General features: G+C 43.6%; 1 protein-coding gene across 1 annotated transcript in view; it reads right to left on the reverse strand.

Moving 5' to 3' along the window:
* Positions 1 to 27286, reverse strand: part of DMBT1 (deleted in malignant brain tumors 1) — a 624760-nt gene that overhangs the window by 114254 nt on the left and 483220 nt on the right. Inside the window, exon 64 of the mRNA XM_069239169.1 lies at positions 17551 to 17701. Coding sequence (XP_069095270.1) covers positions 17551 to 17701 — 151 coding nt within the window. The remainder of the gene's footprint in view (positions 1 to 17550; positions 17702 to 27286) is intronic.

A 27286-nucleotide genomic window follows, 5' to 3' on the forward strand; every position in this document is an offset into this window, starting at 1 on the left:
CACTGGACACTGGCAGAAACCCCCATTTTGACATAAGTAGGAAAATGACAACATTCTAAAAAGAGGAATTTCTGAAATAGTAATAAAAATCTGACTTGACCATTAAGTTGGATTTTAAATTACTATTAAAATTAGTCATTTTTCTAGCTTTTCCCAAACTGAAACTAAGCATTATAGTTGGTCCTGACCTTTTCTGCAGGGTCAGCCTAAACCTTTTGCCTTCACTCCCTCTTTTGCTAAGCCAGTTTTTGTGGCTTTTAGAGCTCTGTGCACTTTATCATTGCTAACCAGTGCCTAAGTTATTCTGTTCTTTCCCTAAAACATGGTAAAATTGGCCTACACCTGTTTGGTCATTTGATTTACTTGTATGTCCCTAGTATATGGTACTACTCCTACTCAGTGCCTGTAAAGTAAATGCTAATAGGGGTCTCGCAGCACTCATTGTGCTACCCATTAAAGAAGCCTTTCAAAACATGCCTCAGGTTTGCCAGTGCAGCCTTTAGTGCTGTTTTAAACTGCTGTCTCGACATGGCAAAACAAACCTTTTGACAAGTCTAAACCTTCCTTTTAATATCTGTAATTCACCCCTATGGTAGGCCTAAAAGCTCATGGGGCAGGATGCATGATATTTAGAAAGTAGGACATGTGCTGTTAAGTTTTACACAAGCTGGTAGTGAAAAATACCTAAATTAATTTTTCATTTACTGTAAGGCACATCTCTCACACTGACTAACACTGGGATACCATATTATATTTAATAAGTGTAACTTTGGGTTCGGATCAGATACAGATATGATGTTTAGAGTCAAATGACATTTAATTTAAAATGTTAAAGGCGGATTTTAAGTCACAATTCTGAAAATGCTACTTTTAGAAAATTGGACTTTTCTTGTCCCAAAATGCTGTGTCTTCTGCCAGTGTCCTGGGTCACATAAATGTGAATGACTCTGCTGTTGATGTTTGTGTATTCCTCCCAGGCAGTGATACAAAGGGGAGTAAGTGCACACAGGATGAACAAATGTGCCAGGATGGCTGAGGGAAGAGCTTCTCCTCCAGACAAGAAAGGTGAAATCCTGACGTTTGGGCCCTCTGTGACCAAGAACAGGGTGCTTCACGCAGAGACTCTGCTGCCCACAATGACCACCAATGAAAAGCTCTGGTTAACCCGACTCCGCCCTCCAGCAACCACCAGTGACGACCGGCAACACGAGTTCTGCACTTCGTAATACCAGTAATTTGCTGGTTTAGTCTACTACCAAGCTACACTATGGAAGGTATTAAAGGCCTATATTTGGGGTGTCTGTCTATCCAAACAGTCTGGGATGTTGTGTGATATCTGTATCAGCTTGACCATCATAGATACATAATTAGCTGAGATAGATAAACTTGCTGTGCAAACCATAATTCCCCAACGCCTACACAGCGCATCTCCCTCTCAGGTGAATACCAGGATCTGATGAAGCGCGAGGTCCATTTTCTGAGAAAATACATAAAATCCCTTTAATATTGGTAGGATTAACATCCTGGACGCACACTAAAGGGGGTGCTGCGGCCCTTAGGGGCTCTTCCTATATTCCTCAACTACTCTTACCCGATGTTACCTGAGTCACTGTCGGCGAGAGCATTCTGACTGCCCTTCCTAATTATTATACACAACTATACTCCACTCGGCTATCAGGTGATAATGCTATTTTATCCTCGTTTCTAGATGAGGTGGCCATTGGATGGCTAACCAGGGCCACCAACAATTCCTCGCTGAACCCATATCCTCCAAAGACGTTATACAAGCCTTTGACTCCCTGGATGGCACTAATTCCCCTGGATTGGATGGCTTTACCAAAATATTTTACAAACAATTCAAGCATCTCCTCCACCCCATGTCATTACCATGCACAGAGAATCACTCGAGAATCAGGGGGACTCTTCCCACAATGCTACCTGAAGCGGTCATTATCCTGCTACTTAAAGCAGGAAAAGATCCTTACCATTGTGGTTCTTACTGACTCTTAACACTTTTAAACTTTGACAATATGATTTTGGCCAAGATCCTCTAAAATCAACGGTCCCTCCTACCATACCATTAGCGTCCAACCCCGGGCTGCCCATTACTGGTGAATTGATAAAGCAGTGTACTCTCAAGCGACATGCATTCCACAACTTTGGCAAAATGTTCCCTGCGTGTTGCATGGTAGACATAACGGATGAGGCCCACCTCCCCCTGGCCACTCAGATTCATTATGAGGCGCATCCAGAGTGCACTTTATGCTATCATTCGGATCTATCCCTTAGCCCCGCCTGACTTCTCCTCCTTGTTCTCCTTGCTGATGATGGCGGGCGGCGATTGTTTTCCAAACTTTATCACATTGCCCTTCTTCCTTCCTGCCATGTGAGGCTATGTTGTTTCTGGGAGGCAGGTTTGGGGCGCTCACTCACTGACAAATTTTTGCTGGCCTGTTGTGCACAAATGCATCTTGTTTAAACCATTTATCACCACAAACTTCTGCACTACAAATTCCTGCACAGAGGGTATGTCATACCTAGCTTTCTCGCACACCTTGACCCCACAAAATGCTCTGCCTGTCGAGGATGCCACAGCCTGGAGGCAGACTTCACCTACCTTTGCAGGACAGGCCACCATATTGCCTCCTATTGGCAAGCCATCTATTGTCTCCTGGCCCAAATGATTGATTTACCTCTCACCCCTGATCCTTTGGTACTACTGCTGGGATATGTGCAAGATATCCCAAAGATGTCTTTTCACCGCTATTGCACTACTGTTGATTAAACGGGAAATAGTGCTGTACTGGAGTACTAGACATTCCCGCCACAAAGGCGTGGCTTGACAGCTTGGTCTTCGGTGACATCACTAGCGAATTATATGCCACACTTCAATCCCCCACCTAACGTCCTAAGAACGTTTGACATCTCTTCAAAATCATCTCCTCCCTACAGGACATCCTAGTCAATCCTCCAGGTCGCCTACCTCCCATACTACTCCATCCTCCAACTACCTCCCTTGAAGACCCTGTGGTACTGTCTATTGATACTTTTACCTTACTCTACTTTTTGCATAAGTGCACTATCCACTGAGAAATACAATATTTACTTCTCTGATATGCCTCTCTACACCAAATCGACCCAGTAGTGTGTTGTTTATATAATCCACCCTATTTTTATTTACCTTTGTGTATGAGGTCACTGATACTATACTGTCTCTTTGAAAATCAATATCTAAAGTATTAACAAAAATGGTACTAGTGGACTTGCAGCACGTATTATGCCACCCACTTCAGTAGCCCCTTAAAGCATGTCTCGGCCCTACCATCGCACTCTCGGCGCAGATCTAAACTGCCAATTCGACCTTCTAAAATTAACCCCTTGTCAGGCCTAAAACTAACCTTTTTAATACATATGTCAACCCTAAGGCAGGTTCTTAACAACCCATAGGGCAGTGTGCAGTGTATTTTAAAATGTGGGTATGTACTTTTAAGGTTTACATATCCTGAAAGTGACAAATTCCTAAATTCATTTTTTACTGCTGTGAGGCTTACCTCTCCCATAGGATAGCATTGGGATACCTAATTACATTTAATGAGTGATAACTTTTGTTAGGGCACAGGGAGAAATATTATATTTAGTGTCTAAAGAATTGTAATTAAAAATCCTCTTTAGTTGTAACTTCGGATTTTCAGTCACAATTCTGAAAATGCCACTTTTAGAAATCTGGCATTTTCTTGTCCTAACCATTTGGTGCCTTTAGCCTACTTCCGAGGTTATGTGACTAAGTGTAGTTGGCAGTTTGCCTTTCTGTATTTGTACCAGACATCCAGACAATAGGAGGACTAGGTGTTGGCAGGATTGTCACCCCTGGCAATATGGGAGGGACCGAGCTATGCACAGCCCAATTTGCACTTCAATGAACCTGCCTCAGCCCACACACAAAGAACTTCATACTAGCCTTTTGGGACTCCAGATTTCCTGGAACCAGGTCAGGGAGGTAGGAGATTTCAGCACTATCTGGGGGCGGGACAATCCAGAGGTTTCTTCCACTTGAAAGGTGGTACCAGGGATAAGGTTAGGGCCCTCAGACCCTCTCCTCAGTTCCCTTCTGGAACTGTGGAGGACTCACAGAGAACTGCCCAGATGTCTGTAGCCTGTTGTGTACTTTAGAGGACTGCCCTTCTGCCTGAAGTCTGCCCTGTGCCCATAGAAGACTCTCCTGCTGCTTCAGACCTACTTTTCTGCTTGAACCCAAGGCTACTAGAGTGACTCTAAGCGCCCTAGCAACAGAAAAGGCTCCAACCATTTTGAACCCGCACCTGTACGCAGCTTGAGTAAAGCCTGACCCTCAAAGTGGTGGCCATCCAGTCCTACACCTTTGGAAGTGGTGTTAAAGGTGATCATATAGCCAAATCCAAAACTTGGGGCTTAGAAACTTTTCTGCCAAAAAGTGCTCTGAGAACCAAGAGGACACTGGGCCCTACCTGCTTGCTGATCTGCTCAAGGAGCTTGGCGGAGACTCAGTCAGAATGTAGACACTTCACCGTGACTTCGTCCAGCTGCCCCCCGACAAGGACTTCAGCTACCTTGTGCTGAACTTTACCTTCTTAGCTATTTTGTAATTTTAATTTCTTTTAAGTCTGAAGAAAAGGGGAGACAGGGCCTAGCCCACTTTGTTCATCTGAGCCACACTCCATCGCTGTTGGCCATTAGTTTCCACTTTGCTCCGGTCTTGCATAACTAGATGTTGGCAAGTTGGCACTCTGAACTTTTAGGCACTATTTTTCACTTTAAACTTTAAACATTTATAACTCTGGTTCTACTGACTGTTTCTTTGTTGTCAAATAATTCATTATATTTTACTCCATTTTTCTAAATAAGTGTGGGATCTCTCTTGTGTGGTGTTTTCATTTTATTACTGTTTGAGTGCTGCATAAATACTTTACACATTTCCTCTAAGATAAGCCTGACTGCTTTTGTTCCAAGCTACCATATGTTTAAGCACAGGCTAATTTAGAGACATTTGTGGTTCACTCTGACAAGGATTGTGGCTGTTGCTTAAGAAGGGCTCACCCCCCCTTGCCCCCACCCAACAACCTAATTTATCGCCAACTAGATATATACTGTACAGAGCTACTTTAGTAGCTGTTACAAGGAGTGCTGCTGTCCACTAGTAGTATTTAATTTATAGGCCCTGGGTACATGTAGTAACATTTAGCAGGGATGTATAAGTAACTCAAATTTAACAGTCGGATGTATACCAATCTTACCAAGAGAGAGCACAAGCACCTTACCACTGATTAAAAGGAAAAAGGTTGCAGAGTTCTATGGTCAACAAAAATGGGTCCAGCAAATAATGGGAAAACCCTTGAGCAAACCACAAAAAGATGACCATTTCCAATAAAGAGTAGCTACTTTCCTGCACAAAAGGTATATTGCAATTGAAAAGGGGCCCAAAATAATGAATTGTGATGCTTTCCAGTACTTGGCGTCAAGGGCGCATTACTTGTTGTTTCTTGGCCAGAACTGCACAATCACCCATAATTTTCATGCAAACCTGGTCCAATAACATAGCAAGACCGAGATTTGGATCAACTACTTGAAGCTGGTGATATCAAGGAGAAATTTCTGATTTCTCCAAACATTCCATGCACAGCATGTCTGCTGCATTGCACAGCATGCATACAATGTGGGAAATGTTTCATAATTTAGCTTAATATAGCATTTTGCACTGGAAGGGTATGCACTGTTTATGCCATGTCTATGCCAGATTTCATACACACACCTCTGCACCATAGTGCAAAGGTCATGCATGGTTCTAGGCGGCCTTTATAGCACACAAACACAAGAATGGAGAAAGGTCCTTAAGATCTATTCTTCTGTCCTCCTAATCAACTACAAAAAGCACAGTCAAGAGAAATAGGGCTTTGAATATCTGTCAATACCGATTGGGGACAGATATGCTACTGTGAATTGCAAGGCCTCATCCACTCAAATGTAGCATGCTTCATCATCGTGCGTCTCTACACTTGAACTCACATGGGCTTTAAGAGGAGCTACAGCCAACATTTTGGGTGTGAGGTTTTTTTGAGCCGATTTCGAGGGAGAGAAAAATCTCTCATTGCCAGAAAAAAAGAAAACTTAAACAGTCTTCAATATCCCTAAGTGTTATTACATTTGTGGGTTCCTTGACTGAATTAAAAAGGTAACGAGAAATGGATTGAAGCTATTAGTACCCTGCCATCTAACAATGTGTACCTGTTTCAGCCATCTACTTGGAGCCCAGTGAGTCTGTAGCTTTCTGAAGGACCAATTCTTTTCAAGTGACCCTGGAAGGAAATACCTATGTGTTAAGCCTGCACACCACAAAATACTATCACTGAGGATACAAATAGCAACTGATACTAATGTTTTTTTACATCTGATTCCTGATTCTATCTGTGAGTGGTAGAGCAGATTTCAGTGGAGATAATTGTATTAAAAACATCAATAGCCATTGTAAGGTGGGAGCAAAAAAGAGGTCATGGGACACAGGGGTGACATGTAAACAGGCTGTGGCCAGTAAAGATAGTTGTGTGTATTAAAAACCAATATGCTAAAAATATCAAGCATTTAACAGGCAATCTTACCAAAAGCTAAGCCAACTTGTACTAAACCCAGGAAGGGGAGGGGTGTCACCCTGTAGTCAGACACTTTAAAAGAGAAACATACATGAGTTTTTTTCACATAAGTGGTAACTTATTGCTAGTATGTTGTACAACATACACCATGGATTGAAAATCATTTGACTATACCAATAACTCAAGTGGAGGCCAAATCCACTTAAATATCGTGCCATATTCCAGATTACAGAGATTATAAAAAAATAATATATTTGCCCCTCTGACAAATTCAGAGCTGCACTCCAGACAGCACTTAGACCCCACCAAAGTTAAGCTCTTCATAACACATAATGCATGCTACAGAAAATAACAAAAACACGATATTAAGCTCTTGATCATACACAAAATGTGTTGTTTATAACTGTTTGATGGGGTTTCAGGTTGGCAGTCAGTTAACACCCTGTCCAAATAGGGACCCTCACTCTAGTCAGGTTAAGGGAGATACCCAGCTCAGATACCCCCTGCTCACCCGCTTGGTAGCTTGGCACAAGCAGTCAGGCTTATCTCAGATGCAATGTATAAATTATTTGCACAAACACACACAGTAACACAGTGAAAACACCACAAAGGGACTCCATGCCAGTTTAGAAAAATAGCAAATATTTATCTAAATCAAACAAGACCAAATTTCCAAACATCCAACCTACACAATAAAATATATGAAATTTTAGAGTAAAACGAGTCTTAATCCATAACAATCAATGAAGAATTGTTTTAGCACAAAGTACCTAGTAACTGTCAAAAATAAAGCTGCAGGGGCGAGCGTTCATCGGAAAAGCAAGCAATACACTGATTCCTTACTCGCAAATGAGGAAGTGCATCGATTCTTTCTCTGATGGGTAAGTGATGTGTCGATTCTTTGCTGGCAGGGAAGGGATGCATCGATTTCAGGACAAGCAGCCTTGGGTCCGTGTGGTGATGGTGAAGATTTTGATGCCCAGGGACGATGAGTGGAAAATCCAGATGCACAGCAACAATGAATCTGTGTTGAGTGGGCGATGTATCGATTTCTGCAGCCGCGAGGCAGGCACTGCATTGATTTTACAGCTGCGAGGCGGTTGCTGCGTCGATTTTTCTGACGCTCGGCTCCGGTACGTGGACCTTCACTCAGGTTCTGCCAGCTTCTCCTTCCAGGGGGCCCAGGGACTGTATGTGGCCTAACTTTGTAAGTCAGGGGTCTCAAAAAGAGAGCCCAGGTGCAGGCAGATGAAGTCTTTGATGTCCCTGAGACTTCTTAACAGGAGGCAAGCTCAGTCCAAGCCCTTGGAGGAACTTTACATGCAGGATACACAGCAAAAAACAGTCTTTGTCCCCTTCAAAGCAGAAGCAGCAACTGCAGGTCGACCCTGCTGGCTACTTTTAAATTGAAGTGACTTGCAAATTAGACTTTGGAATTAAAAGTAGTTCCAAAGCTTTAAACTACCTTTTTCCCCACATATAAGTCACCCCTATGTGCCCCTAGGGCTGGGTGCCATGTAACTATAAGCTGGGACCTTATAAAAATAGTTTTATGAGCCCTGGTGAGGTAAAACAGCCACATTTGTTTTTCCCTCATTGTAGTGAATGGCCTTCATAGGCTAGAATGGGGAGACTTTATTTTAATTTTTAAAATCCCTTAAGTAACAGATACTACAGGTTAGGTATCAAATTAATTGTCATAAAAAATCCCACAACTTCCAACTGTTGATTTAATATAACTTGGTCAGGTAAAGAGTTTTAAACTTTACCTGAAAAGTTGCCAACTGCAGCCCTGCAGTGTTTTTGCTGCTTTGCTCTGATTGGCCAGCCTCTGGCAGCCTGGCCAGGCTGCCTTGATGAGGTGTGAAGTGGCCTGGCTCAACACAAAGAGATGTGCCTGAGAGAGGAGATCTCCCCTCAACAGATGGGGAAGAAGGAAGGGGAGGGCTGCCATACTGGTCTTCAAAGGCAGAGAAGGACATTTGGAGCAACCCAGCAACACCCTCGCATCCTGCAAACCCAGACAATTAGGTGCCCCCTTGATCAGATTAGGAGAGGGCAGGAGAGGGGTGTGTTTAGGATTTTTAGCCACACCAGTGGGTGGGCTCAGCCAGATGTAACCTCCAAAAATCACTTTCAGCTATGATGGATTTTTGAGGAATGTTGCTCCCTGTGATTGATTTTTGCCACACTTCACAGGAAGTGGTCATCACAGGGAGAAGGACCCTGCCCCTATTTGGAGAACCAGGACCCCTGTTTTTTACCCAGGAGCAAGGATAAAACTGGCAGACCTGCACCCACACCTAAGTTCCCTACCAGATCCCTACCAGAAGTAGAAGGACTGCCCTGCTGGACCCCTGGCCTGCACATGGACACTGCACTCTAAAGGATTGCACCAGCTGCTCACTTGGGCTTCACCACAAGCAGGACTTTGCCTGGCTTCAACTGGTTCAAGGAGGGACGCCCTGTTTGCTACAGGTGAAAAATTGCTAACCAGAGTCCCCTGCACCAACTCCTGAAGAAACCAACCAGCTGACCACTGTCCAGTGGCCAAAAAGGAGTTTGCGCCAGGTGCATTCTGGGAGTTATAGTCTACACCCTCAAGGAGCATCTCAGAGCTTCTGGAACCTTGGGGTGGACTACGGATCTCAAAAGAACCTTACAAGAACATCTGGATGAAGATCCAGAAGTTTGGATAAGTTTGGAGAACTTTGGGAAAAAAAGCTCCCTAGAGGGACCGGCCTGCCACGGCAACTCTAGCCGGCTTTCCTCAACCGCAACCCGGCCTGACTTGCAGGTTCGTCCCGGTGAAAAAAATCTCCAAAAAAGAGACTAAGGTGGTCATTATGAAGTTGGCGGTGTGGCCCGCCACGCCAGCGGTGTTTGGAAAACCCACCAGCCGGCATGTCAGGCCACACCGCCACATAAAGAACATCTTGAGGGCCACCATCGTCAGCCCTCACCCACCGCCAGGCTGCCTCCGTCAGGCAGCCTGGTGGTTGTCGTAATAATTATCTGACAGGGCAGTGTTGCTGCCCCTCGGATAATGATACCTAATCCTCCAGCCTTTCCCTGGTGGGATAACACACCAGGGAAAGGCTGGCGGAGGGGGTGCCCAGGGGCACCACTGGGGGCCTCTGCACTGTCCATGCACTTAGCATGGGCAGTGCAGGGGCCCCTGTGCAGTGCCCCATCGCGCAGGTCACTGCCCAATTTTCGGGCAGTGATCTGCGCGACGGGTGCAGCTGCACCTGCCACACAGAGGCATTGGGGGCGGATCCATCTGAAGCCTCCGTCAATGTCCCGGCCAGGCAATCCTCTGGGCCGGCGGGCAGAAACAATGTTTCCGCCTGCCGGCCCAGAGGAATGTTCCTAATACGGACGCTGGCGGTCAGTGTTTTGACCGCCAGCATAAACACGGCAGTTTCGACCGCCGTGTTCATTATGAGGGCCTAAGTCCGAACATAGGAAGTTGACCGGGACCTCTCACACAGCGTATCCGAAGAGGGCTCCAAGGACGTCAGATCAAGATTCAGGTTTGCCCCAGTCGAAGGATTTTCACCTGGAATAAATGACTAAGTCTGAAGGTAAAACTCTTCACCAAGGGCTCCCGCAACACATATCTGAGGAAGAGTTCTAGGAGGTCGGATTGGACTGGAACGTTCGTCCCACTGAAGTCCTAAGGTAAACTTTTGACTGAGGCCTCCCGTGGGCTGTAGCCAAGCCGGTCTCCATCGGCGTCGGCCTTAAACTTTGACTTTGCCCTGGTCGAGGTGCGACCAGATGACCAGATTGGTGCTTTTTGTTTCTATGTGCTAGAAGGCAATATTTTTTTGTTTTAATTCATTGCTCCAGTTCCCCTTATTCGATTTTATTTGTTTTGGTGTCAAATTAAAATATTTCCTCTTTTTTAAATTGTTTTTGGATTTTTAAACTGTTTCCTGTGTTTTACTTAATTACTGTTTTGTGATATTTGAATTCTTTACACTTTATCTCCTAAGTTAAACCTTGTCGCTCATTGCCAAGCTACCAAGGGTTGAGCTGGGTTTAATTTACTGAGACCTAACTGGACCTAAGTGGAGGTTAGTGGCCTATTGCTAACGGAATTGTGGCTACGGTCATGGCGGCGGATGGTGGTAAGGTGACGCTGCTGCTAGCAGCAGCGCCACACCAGTAAAATACTGCCTACCGTATCATGTTGCATGATGCGGCCTAGCGGTGTTTTTTTGCTGGCGGACCCTGCTGTTGGCAGCAGCGATGCGTTCCGCCTCATACCAGAGGACCCCCTGCAAGCAGGTAAGTCGGGTTCTCCAACAGGGGAGGCTGGTGGGGGATGCTGTGTGTGGGGGTGGGGGTGACTGTGTTTGAATGTGTGCATTTGTGTGTAATGGTTGTGTGCATGAGTGGGTGGGTGTGTATGTGCATGTTGTGTCGTGTGATTGTGTGTGTGCCTGGATGTCTGTTTGTGAGTGTTGCTGTGAGTGTGTATGAATGAATGCATGCATGGGTGAATGTGTATATGCGTGTATGTATGGGTGTGTATGTATGTGCATGTGTATATGTGGGGTGGCGGGAGGGGGAGGTTGGGGGAAGGCTCTGAGTAGCGGGAGGGGGCTGGGGAGACCCATATCAGTGCCAGGGAATGAATTACCTAGCACTGATAGTGCCTACCACCATGGTTTCCGTGGTGGTACAGAAACCACAGAAACCATGGTGGTGGGTGGGGTCAAAGTGTCATGGGCAGCCTAGTGACGGCCGCCAGGCTGGAGACTGTAATCTCCGGCCCGGTGGTCGTTACCGCCATGGCAGTCGGTGTGTTGACTTGGCGGTTTGGCTTTGGCCAAACAGCCAATGTCATAATAGTTGAGGTATGTACCACCAGCCTGTTGGCGGTAATACCTCCACTATTACACCGACCGCCGGGATCATAATGACCCCTAAAATGTGTAAAGCGTTCAAGTATTACAAAACAGTAATTAAATAAAACACAGGAAACAGTTTAAAAATCCAAAAACAATTTAAAAAATAGGAAATATTTGAATTTGACACCAAACCAAAACAAATAAAATGGAATAAGGGGAACCAGAGCTATGAATTTTAAATTTTATTTTTTATTTTTAGAAACTAAAAGCGCCACTCGGGATATATAGTCACACCTCGACTGGGGCAAAGTCAAAGTTTAAGGCCAACCGCGATGGAGCCTTGTATGCTACAGCAAGCGGGAGGTCTCGGTCAAAAGTTCACCTTCGGATTTAGTCGTTATCTTGAAGATTTTCTTCAGCAAGACAAAGTCACCAATCTGATCCAACCTCCCTGGAGCCCTCTTCGGACACGCATCGCAGGAGACCTCAGTGAAGAATTCTACATTCAGGCTTAGTCAATTTTTTCAGCTGAAAATATTTATCCAGGGCAAAGTTGAATCTTGATCCGACATCCCTGGAGCCCTCATCGGATACACTGCATGGGAAGTCCTGGTCAACTTTTCACCTTTGTCACTTTTTTAGAGCTTTTTCCTTCCAACGGGTCTCGACCCTCCACAGCAAGCTGATTTCGATGCATGGTCATCATATCACCTTTCCAGGAGACCCCGCTGAAATCCTGGAAGTCTGGGGCTCTGGAGCTTTTTAGCGGAATGAACCTGCAAGTCAGGCCGGGTCGCAGTTGAGGTAAGACTCATCCTGGTGGGTCGGTCCTTTTATGGAGCTTTTTACAAAAAGTTCTCCAATCTTCTGCAAACTTCTGGATCTTCTTCCAGAAGGTCTTTGAAGGTCCTTTAGGAGTCCACAGCTCACCCCAAGGTTCCAGAAGCTCTGAGTTACTCCTTGTGGGCTAGGACTCCAACTCTCAGAATGCACATGGTTCAAACCAAAAATGACATCAGCTGGTCAATTCCTTCAGGTTTTGATGAAAGCTATTTTTTACCTGTAGCAAGCAGTGAGTCCCTTCTTGAACCAGTTGAAGACAGGCACAGTCCTTTTAGTGGTGAATCCCAAGTGTGCAGCTGGTGCAGCTCTTTAGAGTGCAGTGTCCAGTTGTAGGTCAGTGGTCCAGCAGGGCAGTCCTTCTTCATTTGAAGTTGTTCCTTGTAGGGATCTGAGGTGTGGGTGCAGATCTGCAATATTTATTCTTGTTCCTGGGGTAAAAACCAGGGGTAGGGGGGACTGTCCAATCACAGGCAGGATACTGCCCCTTTGGATGACCACTTCCTGGGAAATGTGGTAAAAATCAATCCCCGGGAGCAACATTCTTTAAAAATCAAACATGTCTATAACTGAAGTTTGGAGGTTAGGTCTAGCTGAGCCCACCCACTGGTGTGGCTAGAACCCCTTCACACACCGCTCTCCTTCCCTCTCCTAATCTAATCAAGAGGGCACCTAATTGTCTGGGGTTGCAGGATGTGAGGGAGGTGCTGGGCTGCTCCAAATGTCCCTCCCTCCTTTGAAGAGTAGTTTGGCCAGCCTCCACCTTCCTGCTTCCCCATCTGCTAGTTCAGATCTCCTCCACCAGGTACATCCTTTGTGTTCATCCCAGGCCACTTCACACCTCATCAAGACAGCCTGGCCAGGCTGCCAGAGCTGAAGTTGGCAACTTTCAGGTAGACTTTGAAAACTCTTTATCTGAACTAGGTATGTTAAATCCAACAATTGTAAGTTGTGGGATTTATTGTAACAATTACTTTGATACCAAACTCAAGGTAGCTGCCACTTAGCTGACACTTAATGGGACTTCATTAATTAAAATAAAGTCACCCCATTGAAGCCTTTGGAGGCCATTCACTATAGTGAGGGAAATCAAATTTGGCTATTTTGCCTAACCAAGGCTTATAAAACTATTTTTATAAGGTCCCTGCTTATAGTGACATGGCACCAAGCCCCAGGGCACACCTTAGGGATGACTTATATATACACAAATAAGGTAGTTTAAGACTTTGGAAGTACTTTTAATTCCAAATTCGAATTTGCATAGAACTTTAGTTTAAAAGCAGCCAGCAAGGCAGGCCTGCCTTTAACTAGACACTGGGGACCTCAGCAGTGCACCTATGGGTGCACTACCTATGCTGGGGTCCCTAAACCTACATGCCCTACCACATACTAGGGACTTACAGGTAGGTTGATACTGCCAATTATAATTAACCTAATTTGCAGATTCACTTTACATAGGGCACTGGCCCCGGGACTGGTAGGCAGTACCTGGGGCACAGCCAAGAGTCAGTAACCACTAGTATCTGTCCAAAAGGTTTGGGGGTGACTAGGGCAAAAAGGAGGACTTTTCTACAACTAAGGACCTACCAGTAAATCAAATCTGCCAGTCATGGGCAACCAATCATTATCACAATTTATACAGGGAGCACCTGTACTTTAGTAGTGGTCAGCAGTGGTAAGGTGCCCAAAGTACCTAAAACCAGCAAAAATGAAATCCAGCACACAGTCAAAAATACAAGAAGCAGAGGCAAAAAGACAGGGGGAACAATAACATATAAAACACCCACATCTCTGCCAAAGATAAATTGTGGTTTAATTTATCCACAGTTTCACTTTTAATAAGGCATAGACTCACTCACTCAGACCTCTGCATTTGGTTATAGTCACATAATGACCATGTCATTCATTGACAAAATATGTCCTTTTTCACAACAGTGCAGCAGCTCCAAAAAGTTTAATTATGTCCATATGAGGCATCCTGCTTCCCAGTGGAATATTGGAGGCAAAACAAAAGGGCATTTGCACAATTTGGAGCATTTGTTTAAGGTTACCTTGGCTGTATTGCAACATAAGGGATGTTTATTTTTACTCAATCTAATGTCACTGTTTTATTGACCTCAGAAGAGTGAAAGGGTGAACAATCCTGCAGGAATCTTAAGATGTGGCCATGAGGAAAAACAAGGTTTCGAGCTGTGGATGTATTAGTCCAATGAGGCACCAGATCAGTTATGTTATATTGCCACTATATCTATTAATTTATTGATCTGTAATGCTGTTTTATTAGATTGAAAAATCTAATATTTAAGAAACAGCAATGCAAGTGAGAATGCTTCCAACCTGTGTGCAGCTCTCAAACGTCACCTATTTACCCTAGCTCATTTTGAGCCTACCAAGAGTTTCAATATTAAGGGGTAAACTGCTTTATTTACTCTCCCAATAAGGAGCCTACTTTTCAAAATAGTTGCATTTTTCTGAAAAAAAAAGTAGCTGCTATGTTTTTTTTACATAACTCTTCCCTTTTGCTGTATCCCATATCCAAACGGATGACATTAGATTCAAATTCAAAATATCTACATTCTGGGTCATATGTACAAAAAGTAGGAATTGGGATTTCCACATTGTGATTCTTACTGAATCGCAAATTAGGAAACCTAAATTCCTCATGTATGTAAACCTACAACTTCTAGTTAGCGATTCCTTATGGGTCACAAATCCACCTATCTCATGAATATTAATTAGGTAAGTCACAATTTGCGACAAACTAAGAATTGCAACCATTGCGGGTATGCTGGACTGCTGAGATCAGCAGACCACTGGACTGCTGAGGTCAACAGACCACCATGCCTGTGACTGCTTTTAAACAATGCTATTTTTTTTTAATGCAGTTCGTTTTTCTTAAAGAAAGATATATTTCAACATTTATACATTTTTTCTACATTCTCAAAGTGGAAGGGGTCCCACCGCTTTTAAAATAGTGGCAAAGTATTACTGTTTTGTGACCGGAATTTGGTTGCAAAACAGCAATACATACGATACCGATTCGATATTTGGAAGGGATGCTTGAAGCATGCCCCTTCCAAATGCAGAATTGCTAATGCAAAGTGTGGGTCAGTAACAAGTTAAGAAATCACATTTTGCATTTTGTACATCAGAAATAGACTTTTTCGGATTGCAAATGGCCTGATTCTGTGAATCTGCCCGCTTGAGACCGGAAAAATGCTTTGTACATTTGGGATCTTTATTTTTAGGGAATCATAACCATTGATCTATAATATATAAGAATGTGCAGAATTTTGTTAGAAAGCTTTCTTTCCTGTTTGTTTCATAACTTAGAGCAACAGATTATTTTTGAACGGAGATGCTGTATATGGTCCTGCTCTCTTGCTGGTGTTCTCTATGGTTTTAGAGGGTGCCACAGCATCTCCCGCACTCATAGTTCCAGCACAACTGCAGTTCAGCACTTTTCTTATTTTGCACAGACTAAAGATAAAGAGTTTCTTTCACTATGTTCAAGCCATCATGGCGCTCTGGTGTTTTCATTCTTCAGCAGATAGATTAGGTGCAATGGTAAGCCATTGATTTATGGATAAAATGTCCTGTAACAACAATTATTAACTTTAAAGATCGTCACATAATTTTGGGTCGTAGAGACAAGACTCAAGTACGACTTCGATATGTTTTTTGGATAACCAGAATCCACAATCTGCCCAGGTTTAGGGGTCTCCAGCTGATGTAACTATAACCTAATTTTCTGATTTCCCTCAAGACTCTAAGGAGATATTAAATGTTGGACATCTATTGGGATATGAGGATGGGAGTATTAAGATAAACACTATCCTAATCCATCATTAAGTTGCATATTGTGCCCTGGAATGGAACATCCATGACTGGGTGGTACTTCAACTATGGAAGTATGACCTATAACTGTCCATTCAGCTACATTTATTATATCCTTAGGCCAAGCAAATGATGGTGATATACACAGAGGGCCCCACTATCCCCATCTGATCAACTATTCTAGGCATTTGTTCTTACATCACCACTTCAAAACAAAGTTAATCAACAATACCTGTATAAAATGTTTTGCTCCGTAAAAATCCTACTAATGTTGAGTAGTTTTGAGAGGGTTTCTGTGGTTGATGGTCAATTGGTTCTTTCCAAATCCTTTTTTCAACAGTTCTCCCATTACACATGCCGCTAGGAGACAGTGAGCACTGGCAGTGGGTGACGCAAGGTTGAAGTGAGTGTTACCCACAAAGGCAGAACTGTGTCCTTCTAAGAACAATTTTAGGCACTGGCAGTTAATATTTATTATTATGTATTTAATTTGTTTACAAATAAAGCACTCCATACATTGCTTACAAAAACATTTTTTACTGCAAAATTCTTTTGATCATTGATGTTTTCCTTCTCAATAACAGAGAGTTCAATATTAAGGGATTCAAACACTTAAATATAAATAAATGAGATAGACACTCGGTGCATTAATACCACAGTCTTGTTTTTCTTTCACGTCTGTGTTGTGCTAATTCGTAGATATTAAGAGCCCAGTGTAGAGTTTGATGGACAAGGTACTAAATCACAAATGCTGCGGAATATCCTGCCTGCTATACCCTCTCATTTAGAGATAGGCAGAGCTTAACATTTATATCAGAGGCTCCGTTGGCTCCATCAATAGAAAACGTCTTCCGCAGGAGGGACATTTCACCATTTAGGGTAGACGGTGTCAGGGTTTTTTTTCTATCCATTCATGTCAAGAAAAAACTAGCAGTTAGGGACACAAAAAACAATAGTGCCCCCTCATCCTGGGAGGAAACTCCCAGAGTGTGGGGATCATTCATTATTTGTTTTTGAAAAACTAACTCCAACTTTGAGATTGTGCCCTGAAAAGCAAAAAAATGTATTATATTTGGTGGATGGCCATCAAATATGTCAGCAGCTGTCCATAAAACATATGGACATTGAAAGGAACCGCTGTGACGGTAGTTACTTTCGATGTACAGAGATGACTGCAGGGCCTGATGAGGAGTAATCCATCAGGATGGTAAAGGTAATGTCCTCCTCCAGCCTGGCAGACAGAGTACCATCCGTCAAATTCAAAATCAGGCCTTAACTCTTAAGCATGTATTGGACTAAAGCTGTCAATGATTACATTTTACTGCAAACAAAACTAAAATGTCATTAAGCAAAAATTGAAAAATATTACAAACTGACCCTGTATTACTTACCTTGCTCCAAAGAAGGTGACTTGAATGCAGGAGTTGTTTGGTGCCACCAGCTGCCACAAGCACCGAGCATTATTAGGGTAAGAATATGGGTAACCAGGGCTGGCAAAACTCCCAGATGGCTGAGACAGGATACCACCACAAGAGGGGTTGCCTACAGGATTGAAGAGTAAGCATAATAACAAATTAATACAATAGCAAGGAGGAGAAATAACTGGCTTTGGTATAACAAGAAGAAACTGCATATATACTCGCAAAAATGGTGGCAAGTCAGGAAAACCATTTACCTATGTCTTTACCAACATGCAGGACATCTACTCTGATCATTTTTAGGGTCAAGCTCACAAGCGCTTCGTCCCTGTTGTAAACTCTCTTTGGGCTTTTAACCACACCCATGTCATGCCTGTCACTTTCATTGGTTCGTGGGCTCGCCTTTTAAAATCCGCTTGATTTCATTAGTTAAAGGCATGCATACGTCATGCCTTTTCCAGTGTTAAGCCCTCCTTGAGCACACCGGCCAGCTACTGAAAACACACGAGGCTCCATGTTTTGAGTCTGGCTTCTGCATTACTTTATCTTTTTATTTTCATGCAGCACGATTGCGCTGGGTTTTACACAGTGCAATCGCGCGGGGTTTTACATAGCACGATCACAATCGTTTTTTTCTTTCAATTCATGTGGCAAGAAAAGTCTGGTTAGGAGTTTACAACGCTAATAGCTCTAACTTGAGCAAATGTGAGACCCGTTGCATTGTGAATGCTTGTTATTACATGAGGGATTGCTTAATGGTCAATTATGAAAACGGAATGAGTTAGTATCGGGATTATTTGTTGTAAATAGGAATATTTGCCCTATAAAATTATGCAAGGTGTAAACGTGTAGAATATTGCCTTCTAAAGTGTCTAATGATGGATTATATTAAGGGTGTCCCTAATAGATATACTCCCCGCTGTGTGTGAGTAAACTGCGAATGCGTTGTCACATTTTCTGTAAATTAATCAACAGTAGGAATTTATATCATGTGATGTGGAGAGCTACGAACAGTGATTCTACTAATATTTGTATTTCGTAGTATGTACCTAGAGTTTTCTTTTAAAATGCTAGGTGTATAACTAAATGAACATTTCATTATTTTTAAAACTTACAACCACTACAAAGTGGGCTTTAACACAGGAAAACACATGTTTCTTGTCATCTACAATCGGCTATTGTCAATAATGTGTCAATATGTTTTTGAAGCACAGAGCTTCTTAGATTGACTTTATATGGCTGAATTTGTGATTAAGAATTGAACAATACAAATCCAAGGATTTGCACTGATTGCCTTGATGACTTGAAATTCTTCCTATTTGTTTAGGTTTTAAATTAAGTTTTTATATCACAAGTCAACTCAAGATGAGCTTCAAAGTGAGCCCAAGCAAATACATGTGGAAACATATCACACTACTGCACAACTTAAAGGAGGGAAAGAATACAATAGCCATAAGGCATAAGAGATTCGGCAGCCCCCAAGTGAAAACAAAAACAAAGCCAAAATAATAGTCATTGAGAGTGTCACGTAGGCTCTCATTATTCTAATGGGAGAACTGGATTCTGAGCAGCAAGATCGTCCACGGTGTGGGAGACTAAGGCCCTCATTCTGACCCTGGCGGTCAAAGACCGCCAGGGCGGAGGACCGCGGGAGCACCGCCGACAGGCCGGCGGTGCTCCAATGGGGATTCCGACCGCGGCGGTAAAGCCGCGGTCGGACCGGCACCACTGGCGGCCTCCCGCCAGTGTACCGCCGACCCATTGAATCCTCCACGGCGGCGCAGCTTGCTGCACCGCCGCGGGGATTCCGACCCCCCCTACCGCCATCCAGATCCCGGCGGTCCGACCGCCGGGATCCGGATGGCGGTAGGGGGGGTCGCGGGCCACTGGGGGCCCCTGCAGTGCCCATGCCACTGGCATGGGCATTGCAGGGGCCCCCGTAAGAGGGCCCCTACATGTATTTCACTGTCTGCTGCGCAGACAGTGAAATACGCGACGGGTGCAACTGCACCCGTCGCACAGCTTCCACTCCGCCGGCTCGATTCCGAGCCGGCTTCATCGTGGAAGCCTCTTTCCCGCTGGGCTGGCGGGCGGTCTGAAGGCGACCGCCCGCCAGCCCAGCGGGAAAGTCAGAATTACCGCCGCGGTCTTTCGACCGCGGAACGGTAACCTGATGGCGGGACTTTGGCGGGCGGCCTCCGCCGCCCGCCAAGGTCAGAATGAGGGCCTAAGTCTGACCCACTGTGTGTGACACCTGTCGCTCTAAATCCGGGTTTTGCTCCGGCTAACTAGCAGTGCCTCATCTCTACCAGAGGATAGGGATGATTGGGCAGCCGAGCGCATGACATATTATGCTTCTCAGGGAAGTCGTGGTCACTCAGGTCGCATCCGGTTCTCTCATTCACAATTCAGTCTCATATATAAATGACAAACAGAAGCAGTATATGTTTCAATGATTGGTTTATTAAAACAACTGCATCTTAGATAGCAAAGCGTGAGCTGCAATAACCAGGACGACACAACATGACAGTATTAAAATGGTGACAAGGAGAGTGAAGCATAAGAATAACGCTATCATATTGTCACTAGGATTGATAGACTACTTCCTATCTAAGTCATAATCTGAGCACTGCATGTTAAGCTCTGATTCTGACTTTTAGGTTCCCCCGGGAAGACATCAACCCTCATACCTGAGCAAAGGCCTGTGGTCTGCGTTAGCATCTGTAGCAAAGCATTCAGCAATCAGCATACAGTTGTGGTTCCCTGGCTGGAATCTCCCTCTTGACATTTAATGGGACTAGGAAGTGTTTTTATAATAACACACCTGATGTTCTGAGAAAATGTCCCTACGTAAGGATGTGTATTTTCTATGAATGTTGGAGACTAAACTCGTACCACGTTCACCGGCAATGTACCAAACTGTAGCCTTGAATGAAGCACAGAGTGATCAAGAATGTCTTGTTTGAGAACACAGTGCTGGAGTAAGAAAAACAGTTAGATAGAGGAAAATAAAACAAGACCGTAAAACTGGTTATTGTAAAAATAACAATGCAAAGCCGAATAAAATATATCTAGGTTAAAGTGCACAGCAGCCTAGTGTGTCAAACTAACTTGCATGGAGCTATAACTAAAATGGCTACACAACAAGAGACACAAATAATATACATAAGGTGTGATGTCTGCAGCAGCTCTCAAATCAAAGCAAATATAAATAATAAAATAGTGTAAAGTGTCAAAGTTTCCAATAGAAAGTAAAATATTATGCAATGCTTTAAGAATAGCAGGCAAAGAGTTTGTATAGAAAATACATATGGGAACATCAAAGACTATGTGCTGAGGTCTTAGTTTTATTAATTGGAGTCATAGTTATGGGGGAAACATAGGCCAGCACAATGATAAATATCTTACTATCCCATTTTACTTCTACATTACAGGGAAGCAACCAAAATATTAAAGAGGAGAAACTATAAAAACTTTGAGGGAGAAAGTTCATCAAAAATCTGCAATACAAATGTATACAATGCGGTACTCCTTTTAACATGGGTGACTATCGTCCCAGGCCATTACACTATTACCGGTTGGATGCAGCTGATCATATTAGTTGGATATTTTATGCTTGCCACAGTAGTGAGAGTGTTGATTGGCTTTCCATTATACAACTATGCAGTAGACTACTGCTGGGCCCTCCTCACTCCCCATGATTGCATGTGAAGTATGCATAAAACAGCATGGGTGTATGAGAGGATGAGGTACTCATGATGAGGTACTGATGTTGAGTTCTCCTCTTCGATGGATGATACCTTTAGCATAGAAGACTGTTGATAAATGTGGTGAGAATCCCTGCTGTCTTTCACCTTTCATATCCCTCTGTGCTACTCTTCTCATACCCCTCTCCCTCTCAAATGGAAAGCCAAGCTCAGCTCCTTGGCTTAAATATACATTTGGAGAAGGAACAATGAGAGAACTTTGATTGTACACAGGGATGGCAAAACCAGCTCTAGGAGACTGACCTGAGGAATATTCACAAAAACAAATGGCCAAATGTCACAGTCATGCAGTTCACTATTCACAGTAACTGGCTACCTGTCCCAGCTGTGCATCCTGTGCTTTATGCTACTGGAAAAAACTGTCTGAGTTACAATGAGAAAATCCGGCTTGGCAGATTCACCTGAAACTGGTTCCACTGGGCTCACTTTGGATCACATTTTATATCTGAATTGGACTAAGTGACCCACAACTGGATGCAGGACAGACTTTAGAATTGTCTCAATCTTTTTTGGGGTCCCCCCATGACCTCCTAATCCACAGATTCCCTCACTACCACCTTTCAATAGTGCCACTCATCTCTTCACATCCCCTCTCTCTCATGCATTTCTTTTGTTAAACAGAGGCAAAGAATCAAACTTGTGTATATCAGTCTATAGAAAATGTTACACAAAACAATGAGGATTACCATTCCGTGACCTGCATGTACACGCTCTTTGCAGCTGGCACATTAACCCTCTGTGCTACTTTATGATGAGTCAAAGCTGCCACTAAAGGAATCTTAAACCAGCAGAAACATTAATCACCTGATCATTCTGACATTTTTATTGTTGCCTGAAAACTACTGGAAACAGCAGGTACTTTTAAAACCAAAAGTTATTTCTGAACACAGCGCCACACCCGAGGTCACACCCAGGTGCGGCTGTACCGGTTGCAGTGCCCTAAAGTCGGCCCTGACTGGATGTGAAGAAATCTCTGAAGTATGTTCAGTATTTACAATTTAAGTGAATAAACTATGCATACCTCTGTAGAGTGAACTGAAGAGAAATAATTATTGTGTACCTCTCTATGAGGGGGTGTGGCTATACCCATAGGACTGGAGACACAAACCAAGTTGTTTAACCGTACTCAGAGAGAGGAAGACTGTCAAAAGAGTGCTTAGATCCTTCCGATTGCTGACAGTCTGAAATTCAGAGTGTCCACATTTCTGTAACATTCTTCACTCTGCTACGACGCACTGAGACCAGGGGGTTCTCTCAGCTACTCAGCCTGACCCAAAGAAGCATTTTTAAGAAGTAACACTTCAGGATAACATGTTACTTTGTCAAGGCACCCAAAGTTGGTTGCATATCACTTTTGTAAGCCTCTGCACTTGGAGTGCTAAAGCTCCTTCTATCGAACATCTTTCAGGCATAAGGGTTTGTGTGCCATACTGAGTAGTGGCCTTCTGCTACCCTGAGACCCTGCAAATGGAAAGCAAAGATACCCTACCCCTATCACCCACACACTTGAGGATGTCATAAATGACCTTTCGTTGATACCCCAAGTTGATGGCTTGTCACTGCTTTCCGACCCTTTACATGACCAATGCAGATGATCAAGTGCAGTCTCTCCACTGATAAAACTATTAGCAGTAGAGAAGATCTTACATCTCTCTATCATAGCCACGATAATCCTCAAGAACAGTGAGTGACCGGAGGATCTGCACACCATGATGGCACCCAAGTTTAATGCAGCATGAGAATCCATAGAGTAAGCCCAAGTCTTGCCTGTTTGACTTCACTACCCTGTGAAAGTCAAAATCTAAAGAGGGCTTGGAAATATAGTGTGCTCTGGACAGAGGCAATATTTGAAACAGTATTACCTAGCTGACCCTACGCCAAACAGGCACTCAGAGAACTTACCTGACACCAATCATCATCCAAATTATATATATCATGAGAGCTAACATAGAGCTCAACCTCAACTTGAATTTCAACTCAAATGTAAAATACATGCATCCCAACTTTCAGCATCTGACTATGGTACATCTTCATAATGTATTCAATATCTAAAGTGCACATCAAACAGAGACCACATAATCCTCTCATATATCATACAAATGTTATCCACTGAAAATCTGAAACCTTTTTTTTTTATAGTTTGTTCGTTCTTCCATAGCAACAGGCACAGTTCCATCCACATTTAAACCTAGCAATGTCTCCTCTTTCAAAATGTGAATTAACCCCTGATAGTATAGCTGCTAATGGCCTATTGCAGACCACCTTTCCCTAGCCAAGATACGTCAAAGAGCAGTAACACTGCAAACCCATTGACTGCTATCTAATCTATAAGATTTATCAAGTCCTAGGAACATTATATGGACAACAACCATATTTGATGAATAAAAACAAACAAAGTAAACTTTGTGAAATGGAGCAACCAGGGTAACTGAAGTGCCAAAGAAAAGGCCCAAGTTCATGTCAGTATTAACTGGTTTAAGGAGAGACCCCAAACAAAGAGGCAACAAAGGCAGATACATCCAGACAGAACAAGCCCACCAAATACGAAACCTAAGAGTATAAATGGACATTCACTGTGCCACAAGACAAGAGGGAAAGTATCTGCCTAAGTAGGATTTGAGCCAGGTAGTCTGCTAACAGCTCTGTGTCATCAGTATAGGTGTATATATAGTGTGGTTAAAAATCTTGATAACAGTTGCAAGATAAGGCACATATGCATCGAACAGTGTTTGGAAGAAGGATGAACCATGTGGGATTCCATAAGTAAGAAATCTTAAAACTGAAGCAGAAAGGAGTCAAAGCCAGAAAACGTTCAGAAATAAATAATGCAATATATCTTAAGGTACAAAAAATATGATGGCCAGTGTCAAAAGAGGCAGTGAGCACTAACAGACCTAATTCAGAGCCACTGCATACATCAACGTTAATCTGATATCATATTAGGCTGCCATCACGGTTGTTTCCATATCATGGACTACCCCAAATTCTGACTGTGAACAGTCAAGGGTGTTGGATGCTGCCACACAAACTGAACATTGCCTTGTCAACTACATCTCCAATATCTTGTAAAACAATGTAGCATAAGATATGGTATATAGCTCTTTGCATCAGACTTGTCTTCAAGTTAGAAATTAAGAGTATGTGGATTTGAAGAGACCCCCACCTGTACAACAAGTTTCACGTTTTGAGGAAGACAAGTCTCAAGAGTGGAGCCTGATTTAATAGACAGCAAACTAAAAATCACTTCCTCTGAATCTGAGTGAGTTTAGAAGTACCTTGTCACTAACATACCATAAGATATTCCAGATGTATTACACTTATGTAGTCATTAATGACTCTTACAGAATTCCTAATATATTCAATTTGTTTTTAAATTAATTAGATAGAGACACACATGGTTCTTTGGATAGAAATGCAGCCAGATTCTTTCCTCCCAGTAACATACTCTAAGGTAGCTTTGATGGTTTAAGAAATTTGGCAAATCCTCCCTTGAAAGCTTAGGCACATAGAAAAAAATTGTTCTTATGAGCTTTAGGTTCTACCTTGTTTCTATTTTTTAGTCCAGGGTTACACCTGAAATATCATTGACATTCTATTTAAAAGGAAGATAATGAATTTGAAGGTTCAGTGTAAACCATGATCTCTGGAAGTAAAACATGAATCGTGGACTGAATAAAGTGTTAACAAAAGAGAAGTGATACTCAGGCCCTCATTACTAGTGTGGTGGTCTAAAGACCACCTGTTAGAAATGGGGTCTTTGGTTGACAGTCAGGTTACCCCCTGTTCAAGCAAGGACCCTCACTCTAGTTAGGATAAAAGAGAATCACCCTCAGCTAACCCCTGCTTACCCCCTTGGTAGCTTGGCAGAGCAGTAGGCTTAACCTCAGAGTGCTAGGTGTAAAGTATTTGTACCAACACACACAGTAACTCAATGAAAACACTACAAAATGACACAACACCAGTTTAGAAAAATAGGAAATATTTATCTAGACAAAACAAGACCAAAACGACAAAAATCCAACATACACAAGTCAAGTTATGATTTTTTAAAGGTTTAAAATAAAAAGAGTCTTTAGGTAGTTGTAACACCACACTAGCGCTGCTAGCGTGAAAATGTACCTGGTTTGCGTCAAAAATAACCCCGCACGGGCGGTGTGCGTCGAAAGTAACCCTGCACGGCTGTGTGCGTCGAAAACAACTCGGCACGGCGGTGCGCGTTGAAAAAGCCAGCCACACGACGATCCGAAAGTCCCGCGGCGCAGGGTGCGATCTCTCAGCCTCCGTCAGCGATGCTGCGCGTCGTTTCTCCTGCTCCGGGCGTCGGTTTTTCGGTCGCGTTTCCTGCGGCGTCGTTTCTCAGCTGCGGAACCGGCGTCGCGTCGTTTTCTCAGCCGCGATCGGATTCGCGTCGATCTTTTCTCCGCACGGCGCTCGGTGCGTGTATTTTTGTCCTTAGGCTGCCAGCCTCTCCTTTCAGGGTCCCAGGAACTGGAAGGGCACCACAGAGCAGAGTAGGGGTCTCTCCAGAGACTCCAGGTGCTGGCAGGAAGAAGTCTTTGCTATCCCTGAGACTTCAACAACAGGAGGCAAGCTCTACATCAAGCCCTTGGAGATTTCTTCTTCAAGATGGAAGGCACACAAAGTCCAGTCTTTGCCCTCTTACTCTGGCAGAAGCAGCACTGCAGGAAAGCTCCACAAAGCACAGTCACAGGCAGGGCAGCACGTTTTCCTCAGCTATCAGCTCTTCTCCAGGCAGAGGTTCCTCTTGGTTCCAGAAGTGTTTTCTGAAGTTTGTAAGTTTGGGTGCCCTTCTTATACCCATTTTAGTCTTTGAAGTCACCTTCCTTCAAAGGGGACTTACACCTTCTTGTGAAATCCTGCCTTGCCCAGGCAAGGCCTCAGACACACACCAGGGGGTTGGAGACAGCATTGTCAGAGGCCGGCACAGTCCTTTCAGATGAGAGTGACCACTCCACCCCTCCCTCCTAGCAGAGATGGCTAATCAGGAAATGCAGATTACACCCCAGCTCCCTTTGTGTCACTGTCTGGTGTGAGGTGAAAAACAACCCAACTGTCAAACTGACCCAGACAGGGAATCCACAAACAAGGCAGAGTCACAGAATGGTTTAAGCAAGAAAATGCTCACTTTCTAAAAGTGGCATTTCCAAACTCACAATCTTAAAATCAACTTTACTAAAAGATGTATTTTTAAATTGTGAGTTCAGGGATCCCAAACTCCACATGTCCATCTACTCTCTAGGGGAATCTACACTTTAATCATATTTAAAGGTAGCCCCCATATTATCCTATGAGAGAGACAGACCTTGCAACAGTGAAAACGAAATTGACAGTATTTCACTGTTAGGACATATAAACCACATTACTATATGTCCTACCTTATCCATACACTGCACCCTGCCCTTGGGGCTACCTAGGGCCTACCTTAGGGGTGCCTTACATGTAAGGAAAGGGAAGGTTTAGACCTGGCAAGTGGGTACACTTGCCAAGTCGAATTTACAGTGTAAAATTACACATACAGACACTGCAGTGGCAGGTCTGAGACATGATTACAGAGCTACTTATGTGGGTGGCACAACCAGTGCTGCAGGCCCACTAGTAGCATTTGATTTACAGGCCCTGGCACCTCTAGTGCACCTTACTAGGGACTTACTAGTAAATCAAATATGCCAATCATGGATAAACCACTTACATACAATTTAAACAGGAGAGCATATGCACTTTAGCACTGGTTAGCAGTGGTAAAGTGCTCAGAGTTGAAAAGCCAACAGCAACAGGTCCGAAAAAATTAGGAGGCAGGAGGCAAAAAGACTGGGGATGACCCTGCATAAGCAAAAGTCCAACACGACCCCCTACCAGCCTAAAGCCAGGGGAGAACAATCAATACCTTGATGTACTTCCCTGATTGGGGCGATAGAACAAGG

This window comes from Pleurodeles waltl, chromosome 6 (genome assembly GCF_031143425.1).
Source record: "Pleurodeles waltl isolate 20211129_DDA chromosome 6, aPleWal1.hap1.20221129, whole genome shotgun sequence".
NCBI lineage: Eukaryota > Metazoa > Chordata > Amphibia > Caudata > Salamandridae > Pleurodeles > Pleurodeles waltl.